Source organism: Trachemys scripta, chromosome 2, assembly GCF_013100865.1.
Source record: "Trachemys scripta elegans isolate TJP31775 chromosome 2, CAS_Tse_1.0, whole genome shotgun sequence".
NCBI lineage: Eukaryota > Metazoa > Chordata > Testudines > Emydidae > Trachemys > Trachemys scripta.
In genome coordinates, this window is record NC_048299.1 from 267,062,594 (window position 1) to 267,074,698 (window position 12,105).

Genomic DNA, 12,105 nt, shown 5'->3' on the forward strand with positions numbered 1-12,105 from the left:
AAAATCGTCTCTGTAAAATTAGTATGGAAATTAACCTTACAGGGTAATCAAACTTAAAGAGCTTAGAGGACTCCCCTCTAGTCTCAGGTTCAAAGTACAGCAAACAAAGATAAACACTCTAGTAAAAGGTACATTTACAAGTTGAGAAAAACAAAGGAAAACTAACACACCTTGCCTGGCTATTTACTTACAAGTTTGAAATAGGAGAGACTTGTTTAGAAAGATGTGGAGAACCTGGATTGATGTCTGGTCCCTCTCAGTCCCGAGAACGAACACACTCCCAAACAAAGAACACAAACAAAAGCCTTCCCCCCCCCCCCCCAAGATTTGAAAGTATCTTGTTCCCTTATTGGTCCTTTAGGTCAGATGCCAGCCAGGTTACCTGAGCTTCTTAACCCTTTACAGGGAAAAGGATTTTGGAGTCTCTGGCCAGGAGGGATTTTATAGTACTGTACACAGGACAGCTGTTACCCTTCCCTTTATCGTTATGACACCCCCTCTTCATCAACCACCCAAGAACATTAAACCCTAACCCCCTCCCCCAGCACCTTCCTCACCTCCACTGATACCATAAGCATCCCTCCCCCCAAATAACACTAAACACTGAAGCTACCTTCTCACATACCTGCCAATCTAACACTGCTATTCAACAATCCTGACACCACACTCAGCCCGCTCTTAGCTAGGACTGATTGGAAAAAAAAAAATTAAAAATAATTTTCATTCCACAGGTTTCTAAAAGGTGTAATTTTCTGTTCAGTCCACATTTTTCACAAGTATTTTTATTTTAAAAAATTAACTTTGAAATGGTTTTTTTTGCACTTCTCCCTCCTCCATTTTTCTCCTCCTTCCCCATGGAAGGGGGGGCAGGGAAGGGAAGTGGGAGAGAAATCAAACACCCAGTACCCCAAAGTACTTCATGGGGGTGGGGTCCTTTGAAACACACACCAATAAAACATGATAATGTTTCAAATAAAAAGATACCAGCCCCCAAGGATAGGCCATGCACCCAGAGGCAGTGCTGGCCCATTGGAGGCCCTCTCCTTACCCCCTCACCTCCCAATGCAAAATATTTTTTATTTCCACAAACCAAACAATATATGCTTGTTCAAAACTCCATGTTAAATAAGATTAGTGGTATTTGGGGGGGGGGGGGGTAGTGCTAAATCAGGATCCCCATGACCTGCTAGGGGTCTTAAGCAATCGCTTAGTGTGTGTATGCTTACCACCACTACTGCATTCACCCCAGCCTCACTATCTCTACGGCCAGATTTCAACAAGCTCAACCCCTAACCTCTTCGACCAATGGCAACCCTTTACCTGCCTTTACCCAAAAAAGCCAGGGCTAATCCCATCCCCATCATTTCAGCCCTTACCTCTCCCTGCCCACTCACAACACTGACTCTTGCCCCACTAATAATTATTTCTCTTCTTACTCATCCCAGGCCTTTCCTATGCCACCCCCATAACACTGACCCTCATCCCCCCCCGCTAACTTGTACCTGCAAATCACCCCTCCTCCCACTCCACAAGTGACCTCATCCCCTTACCGCTAATTTAAACCCCAAACCACCCCTCACCACCATAACACTGACCTCATCCCCCTACTAACTTATACCCCAAACCACCCCTCTCTCACCTCCATAACACTGACCCTCATCTCCTCNCTGCTAACTTATACCCCAAACCACCCCCTCACCTCCATAACACTGACCCTCATCTCCTCACTGCTCTCTTATACCCTAAACCACCCCTCTCACCTCTCATTCCCCCACTGCTAACTTATACCCCAAACCACTGTCCCCCAACCCCATAACCCTGACCTCACCCCTAAAAGTTTATACTCCAGTCCCCCCTCTAAGCTCTTACCTCCCCCACGCCCCTGACCGCACCCCACACAACACCAAGCCTAGCGTAGCCCCGCCAGCCTTTCACACTCCCCCACCCCCGCTTATCGCTGTCCCAGTGCCTGTGCCTGTGCCCCGCCCCGCCGTAAAGCGGGTGTCGCGCCGCTGCTCCCTGGTCACGTGAGGGGGGTGATGGCGGCGCCCTGCCCCGCCTCGGCGTGTCGCAGGGAGGTGACGGAGCGGCTGGGCGCTGGGGCGCGAGGGGCGGGGCGCAGGCAGAGGGGGACTATGGGGCTCTGAGGGAGGTGCACCCCGCCGCACCGAGCTGCTCACCCACCGTCCCCGGTCGGAGCGGGAGGCGCCGCGGCGTGCGCAGCCGGCTGGGCTTGCGGCTCGGGGCCGCGACAGGCCCAGCTGCTGTCCCGAGAGGCGGAGAAGGCGGTAAGGAGTCCGGGGCAGAGGGGTACGGGCCGGGCTCCCGGGCCTCTGTCCCCCCAGCCGAGCCTGGGCCCCGGGTGTCTCTCGCCTCCCCTGCACCTGCGCAGGCAGAACCGTGGCCTGAGGCTTCTTCTGGGCCGGTTCCTGGGGCGCTTTCCCCGCGGAGCCGGGGCCTGGGGTTTTAAACCTCCCTTTGCCCCAGAGGGGGCTGATGCCTGGGGGCTCCATCTTTCCCTCCCCCCTCCCGACACTGACCCAGAGCGGCCTGGGGTTCCCCCTCTCCCCTCCAGAGACAGAGCCGCCATGGGGATCCTCCACTGCCCCTGACCGAAACAGATGGGTCCAGGGCCTAGGGCATCCCCTACACCCCACCCTTCCCCAGCCCAGACAGTCACACTGGCCCAAGGGCTGGGTGATTTTCTACACACTCCCACCCCCCAGAAAGACATCTAGACAGACCAGGGCTTGGGGGATCCCCTACGTCTTCCCCAACCCAGATAAACAGAGTGGCCCAACTCCTGGGGCTCTCCCTCCTGCACCCCTGAATCCAGATGGACACAGACCAGACCAAGGCCTGGGTGTTACCCCCAACACAGACCAGCCTAGGCCTTTGGGGGGACCTTTATGCACCATATGATTTTAAATAGAGACATCATCAATTTAAAACTGGTCCTTTTGGATGAAACGTTATCTGCTATGGTTGCACATAAGATGCAAGATTATTGACAGAAAGCTTATAGGAAAATCAATATTTTTCTCTGTATTGTCAGATTATGTTGTTCATTAGCTGGTACATTTCTATAGTTATGCTTTCCTCTGTATAGTTAGTCACTTTCCCCTTTTGCTTGTGTGGCCTTTTGTACAGCAACAGGGCAGGGGGGAAACATAAAACTAGGAAAATGATTATAAAATCACTAAAGCTGATGGGGGAATTAGGGCCAAATGTATTATTAGAACACATTTGTATCTCATTTTTCAAAGTAAATAGATTGCAGATTGATGGCGTAGCTGTTTGTGGGGGGATTAAGGAATACTATTTGTATATACTTTTTATATTATTATGCACAACAGTCTAAACATTTCCAGTTTTAGTGCACCACTAGATCCTTTAGTGATAAGTGCTATCATTTATAATAGATTTGTATCTCTTCACTTGATTAAAATATATTCATTTGGAATGCTATTTGTATTTTTAACAACCGTGCTTTCTGCTTTGCAATATAAAAAAATATTTTCTCTAAAAGTAGGGGGAAAAAAGAAAATAGAAGTTATCAAGATGAGTAAAAAGCCTCCAAGTCGTCCAGGGATCACGTTCGAGATTGGTGCTCGTTTGGAAGCACTGGACTACTTACAGAAATGGTAAGGAAGACATCATGCAATGTTTAATTAGGTCAAAAATTTATTTCACCTGTATTGTGAGCTGTCTTTAGCGTCAGTTGTTTGATATATTAATTTTTAATACAAACCAATCAGTCCATATACTAATTTGATGAGTATCCTTATTTAAAAAAAAAATCAACTAAAACAATTATAGAATTTTAGGAAAACATCCCTCCAAAAATCAAATTGAAAGAAAATATTAGTTATTTTTTCTTGCATGGCTATCTTGTATTTCTAGTCATGATCCTTTTTCTAGACCAGGGGTAGGCAACCTCTGGCCCGCATGCCAAAGGCGGCACGTGAGCTGATTTTTCAGTGGCACTCACACTGCCCGGGTCATGGCCTCCGATCTGGGGGGCTCTGCATTTTAATTTAATTTTAAATGAAGCTTCTTAACCATTTTAAAAACCTTATTTACTTTACATACAACAATAGTTTAGTTATATATTATAGACTTATAGAAAGACCTTCTAAAAACATTAAAATGTATTACTGGCACGTGAAACCTTAAATCAAGAGTGAATAAATGAAGACTCGGCACACCACTTCTGAAAGGTTGCCAACCCCTGTTCTAGACATTAGTTTGTTCTCTTTGGTACTGGCATACGTTTATCATGGCAGTCTGTATCTGCTAAAATATTCATTAACGGTGATATTAAATGAAAAACTTACTCAGAATATTCTGGCATGCAGTGTCGCATGCAAGATAGTCAAGTGCACTTGTGTGTAACTCCAGTAATAACTCAAGGATCCAGTTTTGTTTTAATTTTAAGGTGTAAGCAGATCTCACAAATTTTAAAACTGAAAACTTGATGTTGTATTCAGTAATAAAACTTTATGCACATTAACATTAATTCTTACTGTACATTGTGAGGTAGGTAAGTACATTTAACAGTGGAGAAACGGAAGCACCAAAGTTATGACTTGGCCAGGGTCACGTACCATCTCTGTAAGCGCTAGGATTGGAAGTAAAATAGGATTGGAAGAACAGGTCAACACTTGCTTAAAATGCTGCATCAGCCTTTTTAGTGTTTTAATGAAGATGCTCTAAGCCTATGGGAGAGAGTTTCTCCTGTCGGCTTAGTTAATTCACCCCTGCGAGAGGCAGTAGGTTTGTTGGCTGGAGAAGCTCTCCTGCCGACTTAGCACTACCTACACTGGTGCTTAGGTCGGTATAACTACATCACTCAGGGGTGTGGATTATTCACAGCCCCTGCGCAACGCCGTTATACCAAAGTAATTCTGTAGTGTAGACCAGGGCTCAGTCTTGCACTATTTGTTTACTCAGAAAAGTCAGACTTAATCCAAATTAAGTAACGCAACCTGGTTTGTTTGTTTAGAAGTACTGTCTCAACAGTCAATTTGAAGGAACTATTGCTATAGTGGATACGACCAATAGTCTGTCTGACCCTGTCTTCTGTCTCTAACCGTGGTTAGTGTTATATGCTTCAGAAGAAGTTTATTCTTAACTCCTATCAGTTAGTAAGTGATTGAGGCCAACGGTCATGAGGGTCAATATCCCTTGCACATTTTCATTCTTTCTGATGTAACCGTGGATGTTCTTGTTCACATAAATGTCTAATCCTGTTGCCCTCAATAATACTGTATGTCAGAGAGTTCCGCAGGTTAAATTATATAGATACTCATGCAGTATTTACTGTGTAGACAAAGAGAGTTTAAATTTCCAGGGCTATCAAACTGACACATTTTACCAGCAGTACTTTGTTCAAACAAATCCTTTTCTTAGCAATAACCAGTGTATGTTGAAAAGAAAATAGAACTGATTTTTGAACCACATTCCAGGGTATATTAGTTGGTGCTACAGAGGTATGGTGAGTTAAAATAAATTGTTCTCCATAAAATTAGCACTTTATGTTCAAAGAATGTAAAAAAGGTTGAGACCGTCAACATAGTGCTGAAAAACTAACAAATAGTCATATAAGAAAATTTGACACCAAAGATGATAGTGAAAACTACAGTATGTACAGGAGCTAAAAACAGAATTGCTTCAATTTAATATCTAAACAGGGTTCACCATATCTTTAGTACATAGTTTATATAAATAAGTAAAATTTTGTAACAACTTTACACACAGGAACAGGAATTCCGGGGAGGGATAGCTCAGTGGTTTGAGCATTGGCCTGCTAAACCCAGGGTTGGGAGTTCAATCCTTGAGGGGGCCACTTAGGGATCTGGGGCAAAATCAGTACTTGGTCCTGCTAGTGAAGGCAGCGGGCTGGACTCAGTGACCTTTCAGGGTCCCTTCCAGTTCTAGGAGATAGGTATATCTCCATATATTATTATTTTATTATTTTTTAAATTAATATTAAAATTGTGCGGCTAAAACAACACTGGAAACTATAAGACGTATGTTCTTTCATTTGAAGAAAAATCATTTATATCAATAACCGGGGAGCTTGTTAGAGAAAATTTGTCCTTCTGTGAAGATAGTCCCACCCTAAGATATGGTTTATGTTAGTAGTCCATGTGTTTTACACCTAATTTTCTCAGCTGTCACTTAAGGGGCCCTGTTGACTTTAAAATGTGCCTGTCTGTTTTCCAACTAAAATGCATCCATCTCAGCTACATACAGAGAAATTGAACTGAGCATACTTTAAAAAAAAATTATGTAACTTACACTAGTCATTTATCTACTGCATTTCTGTCTAACAAAAATGGTTTCTTGAAGGGCACAAAAAAACCATGTCAGATTAGGGCTCAATTTAAATCTTCCTATTTTGTCAACACTCAGTTGTTCAAAAATAGATTTAGCATCCTTTGAATGTATACATACGTTTTAAGCCTTACATCTGGTTTTAAATCGATTCAACTTTAACTACAACTAGGCTTTACAGAATTAAGTTGTTTTTTTAAATTTAGACATATAATATCAATGTTTACTTTTAAACATTTTAAAAATATGTATTGATAAAAATTCATATTTGCAGGAAATTATGGGGTGTATTTCTGGCAATCGGTGGTGTCAAAATAATTATTTAATGACAGACATTAATATTTAAAATGTTAAAGCTTTGTAATTGTTAACACAAAATGTCAACATCACATGTTAAAATATACAAAGTATCTATTCTTAAACTCTTAAGTTGTCAAGCAACATTTTTCTTACTTTGCTCATTTGTAAATTTTCATTATTGAATGAAATATTTTTTTCGTTGGGTTATGTGTGTACAGTGAAATCGACCGTTTCCAACATTTACCAATATAGTCTAATTCTTCGGAGCCTAATAACAATAGCAGGTGTAAATTTTAATAAACAATTAGGAGTTTCTAGGAAAGTTTCCACCCACTTTCTGAGGCTTACTACATCAGATCTTAAGCTTTTATCAGTATAATTGGGTTATTTACAGATCATCTCATGAAATGTTATTTGTTTTATTAGGCGAGGCCATTCATATTCATAAAGTATTGTAGGCTTTGTCTACTCAATGGCTGAAGCCATGTTAGATTTCCCTGTACTGTTTTACAGCTGTTATATGCTTAGGTGACTGACGCAATCAGCTTGGGACTGCTGGGGGAAGCTTTGTCCACACTGGACAAGGAAGTCAGTGAGCATATTTAAACTTGCTTATTGCTTGCATGGTTTCACCACTTCGTAGACGTAGCCACGATAGTTTCCTTGTAACTGAATACCTTTTATAAAATACATGTATGATATGCAGTTACACAAGGAAGCTTCTGAACAAGATACATTCTTACAATTTCTTTAGTTTTAAACTTAACTAAATTGGTCGTAAATTCAACTCTATCTAAAGTCCACTTGAGCATTTGGTAATAGATGATAAAAACCGTCTGGGAAGGTGTATTAGGAGTATTGAGAACAAAACAAATAGGTAAAGGTATTTAAATAAAGGAATGGGTGTATAAATTGCCTAAATTGGAATGCTTAAAAAAGGTAAGTACACATTGGTCTTGAGGTTTTTAAAAAGTCCTTTTTTGGTTCTGCTTTTGTCTGTTACAGTGTCGATTCAGGACCAGATTCCTCAAGAACTTAAATGCTTACAGGATCAGGCCTTAGACTGTAAGCTTTCTGGCATAGGAGACATGGCTTACACATTGGTGCTATAAAACTAATGTGACCTCCCCTTCCTTTCTGTTCTTGTTTTGTGATCCTGTGGACAACTTGGTAATGTCTGATCTCTCTCCTGTCTGTCCTGATCATCTCTTGTCTCATTATTTCTCCCGTGAACAACTTGGTAATGTCTGATCTCTCTCCTGTCTGTCCTGATCATCTCTCGTCTCATTATTTCTCCCGTGAACAACTTGGTAATGTCTGATCTCTCTCCTGTCTGTCCTGATCATCTCTCGTCTCATATTAAGATTGTATGCTCCTTGGGCAGGGGCTATCTTTTTGTTCTGTTTTTGTACAGAGCCTATCACAGGGGGATTCGGGTCCATGACTAGGGCTTCTATGTGCTATGGTAGTACAAATAATAAGATGCAAATCCAGGAAAAGTGTGTAGTGAAGGAGACACAGAAAAGGGACAGTTGGCCTATGTAGTAGATGCCAGGTGGAAAAAGCTTGCCAGTGTGTGCCTGTTATTAGAAGAAAGTTATCTTTTGTGAACAAAACTGACTGAAGGGACTAGACTGTCTGGGTTGCTTTTTATTTCCTCACAGGGTAGAGGGCCAATGGATTTTTTTTCTGTAACATTTGGAGTGACAGCGACAAACAGGAAGCAGTTCTGTAGTCTTTGCTTTGGGTTTTAGCTGACTGAAAGACCTGATTGTCTCTGCTGTTTGGTGGAAGGTCTAGAACGGAAGAAAGGGTGTGGGGGGAAAAAAATCTATTTAGTACTGAGCTAATTAACTCAAAGGAGGGGCTGGCAATAAAGGTGGTTGGAGAAGCTTGCAAATATGAGAAGTCTGTTCATGAAGGAGGTCCCTCCATGGAACAGATATAGGGTTATATGCCCTATGGGGTAAGGAAGGAAGAAAGGACAGGCTTATGTTCAGTGTACAGGACTGGGAGTCAGGAAGTCTGGGTCTATTTCTGTATCTTTCTTAGATTTCATATGTGACTTTAAGGAAGTCACTTAACCTCTCTGTACATCAGTTTTCCCATCTGTAAAATGGAGCCCCTTTTCCACCTCACTAGGGACAAAAAACTGTTTGTAGGACACTTTGTATTTCTACAGTGCCTTATATTTGAGCCTCAAAGTTTTATTCTTACATAAAGAATACCATTCATACTGGACAAATGGCTATATTGAAGAAAAAGGCCCTGTATGAATTATTACACTGAAAATTAAGTGGGTTAATATGAAAATTTTAAAGTGAATATTAAGGTTGGAGAAAAAAAAACTTTGAACCTTTGTTTAAGATTTAAATCATGTAACTTAAACTTGTCCTTACCAATTTTACCTTACATCCCATGTGAATTGCAGAAATTGTAAGTGTTAGAATGTGAGAGAGAGAGAAAAGTGAACAATATGTAAAACTGGCAGATGTCATTATCCAGCAGTAGTAATCCAGTTCTGTAAAACAGTGTGAAGTTTGGATAATATATTCATAAATGTACAGATTCCAATGCCAGAAGGAACCACTGTTATCATGTAGTCTGACTTCCTCTAAAACACAGGCCATAGAACTTCCCCAAAATAATTCTTAGAATATCTTTTATAAAAAAAAAAAAAAAAAAAATCCATCCTGATTTAAAAATTGTTAGTGATGGAGAATTCACTTTGGTAAATTGTTGCAATGGTTAATTACTCTCGCTGTTAAAAATTTACAACCTATTTCCAGCCTGCATTTATCTAGCTTCAACTTCCAGTCATTGGGTCATGTTATACCTTGATCTGCTAGGTTCAAGAGCCCATCATTAAATATTTGTTCCCCAGCAGATACTTGTAGACTGTAATCAAGTCATCCCTTAACCTTCTCTTTGTTAGGTTCAAAGAGCTCATTCTATTTAATTTATTATTATAGGGCATATTTTCTAATCCTTTAATCATTCTCGTAGCTCTTCTCTGAACTCTCTTCAATTTATCAACCTCTTTCTTTAATTGTAGGCACCAGAACTGGACACAGTATTCCAGCAGTGGTCGCACCAGTGCCAAATAGAGAAGTAATATAATCTCCCTAGTCCTACTCGAGATTCCCCTATTTATGCATTCAAGGATTGCATTAGCTCTTTTGGCCACAGTGGCACACTGGAGCTCATATTCAGCTGATTATCCACCATCCTCCCCCAAATATTTTTCATTCACTGCTTCTGAGGATGGAGTCCCCCATCCCAGGGTTTTGGAGCGGAGCTGGAGCGCGGAACAGTAGAGCTGCAGGTTTTTGCCTGGAGCTGGAGCGGAGCTGGAGCACAGCTCCAAAGCCCTGCCCCATCCTGCAAGTATGGTCTAGATTCTTTGTTTCTAGATGTATACATTTAGCCATATTAAAACACACATTTATTTGCCTCAGTCCAGTTTCTCAAGCGATTCAGATTGCTCTGTATCAGTGGCCTGTCCTCTTCATTATTTACCACTCCCCGAATTTGCATCATCTGCAAACTTTATCAGTAATGACTTTTTCCTCCAGGTCATTGATAAAAATGATAAATAGTGTAGGGCTAAGAACCGATCCCTGTGGGACCCCATTAGAGAAACAACCACTCAATGATGACTCCTCATTTACACTTACATTTTTAGACTTATCAGGTAGCCAGTTTTTAATCCATTGAATGTGTGCCATGTTAATTTTATATCATTCTAGTTTTTTAATTGAAATGTCATGTGAGCCCTGTTGGGATTAGTGAATGCGTTTCAAATATGTTTGCAACCTGTTGAGTTAAATATTGAAAGCTACCAAATGATGATTTTTTGTTTCTAAACAACAAGTGCGTGTGTTATCAAGCAGAAGTAGACAGTTTTCATGCAAACAACTTAAGAAATAATGAATAAATGTGTTTTCTTTAACTTTATCTGTATAATGTCTTTTCCATTTGTGCTGTAGTAGAGAGAACTCTTGGTAAATCATTTTTAAACTCAATCTGATTAATTTAAAAATGAACATTTGGTCAAATGGAAATTGTGACTGTATGGCAAAGTATACACTCAAAAACACTTCTACCGTTGAATATCAAGATATGGTCAAGGTAATGCAAATGTAATTTTATTATTTCCATTTATAATACTCTAGAGTGCTCGCTTGCACTGTTAGGTTTGAGGGAACTTCTTCATATGTTTGTATTCTATATAGCACACATCATATTTTTCTGTTAATTCTTCTAAATTAAATGGAAGTTAACATGGCTCTTATTGACAACAAAGCTTTTGCTTATGTTATGTGAATCATTTAAAATTTGTCAGCACAGCTCTGGGTAGAATGTTTGTTAATTATTGCTTGAAAACCAGCAGAGGGAACTGCTGTAAGGTTTCGGATTACTCTGTAGCAATTCTAGGGCAGCAAATTTTGGACCTGGGAACCTCAATGAAATATTGAGAAGTGAGCTATCCAATCAAGAAAAAAAAAGCTAGACAAGTCACACTTTTGTATACTAAATTATTATTATTTTTTTAATATTGCAAAAGCAACACTTTTCCTTCTTTCCAGTAGTGAATTTTGGCATACCTATTTACATACTGACAACCACTGTTCAAGAGTCCCTAGCTTGAAGATGTAGGATCTAAAATGTTACAACGTGTAGATTTCAGGGCACATAGTCTTTGAATCTGCTATTTTATCACATTAATATTTTTGATCTTTTTGTTGGATCCATGCAAAGTTATTCTTAGCTGAATTTGGCAGGCAGTCATTTTATAGACACTGTGGTTCAGTGGATTAATAGAGTCTCATCTCTAAAGACTGGGATTTGGGCTTAATCATAGAATCATAAGACTGGAAGAGACCTCAAGAGGTCAGCTAGTCCCGTCCCCTGCACTCATGGCAGGACTAAGTATCACCTAGACCATTCTTTACGGGTGTTTGTGTAACCTGCTCTTAAAAATCTCCAATGATGGAGATTCTACAACCTCCCTAGGCAATTTATTCCAGTGCTTAACTACCCTGACAGTTAGGAAGTTTTTCCTAATGTCCAGCCTAAACCTCCCTTGCTGCAATTTAAGCCCATTGCTTCTTTGTCCTATTTTCAGAGGTTAGTGATAAATTTTTTTCTCCTTCCTTGTAACAATCTTTTACATACTTGAAAACTATTATGTCCCCTCTGTCTTCTCTTTTCCAGAGTAAACAAACCCAATTTTTTCAATCTTCCTTCATAGGTCATGTTTTCTAGACCTTTAATCATTTTTGTTGCTCTTCTTTGGACTCTCTCCAATTTGTCCACATCCTTCCTGAAATGTGGCAGCCAGAACTGGACACAGTACTCCAGTTGAGAGCTAATCAAGAAGTATTACTTCTTGTGTTTTGTTTATAACACTCCTGCTAATACATCCCAGAATGATGTTAGCTATTTTTGCAACAGCGTTACACT

The 12,105-nt window shown here is 40.6% G+C and overlaps 1 protein-coding gene across 14 annotated transcripts in view; it reads left to right on the forward strand.

Moving 5' to 3' along the window:
• Positions 1 to 2,110: 2,110 nt before the first annotated feature.
• PHF20L1 (PHD finger protein 20 like 1) overlaps positions 2,111 to 12,105 on the forward strand; it is an 81,936-nt gene continuing 71,941 nt past the window's right edge. For 12 of the 14 annotated variants that reach the window (XM_034763641.1, XM_034763649.1, XM_034763643.1 and 9 more), the window contains exons 1-2: positions 2,244 to 2,288; positions 3,530 to 3,644. In XM_034763641.1, the coding sequence (XP_034619532.1) occupies positions 3,562 to 3,644 (83 nt within the window). In that variant the 5' untranslated portion in view covers positions 2,244 to 2,288; positions 3,530 to 3,561. Of the gene's footprint in view, positions 2,289 to 3,529; positions 3,645 to 12,105 lie in introns of all 14 variants that reach the window. The other 2 variants (XM_034763653.1, XM_034763640.1) reach the window with 2 other exon arrangements.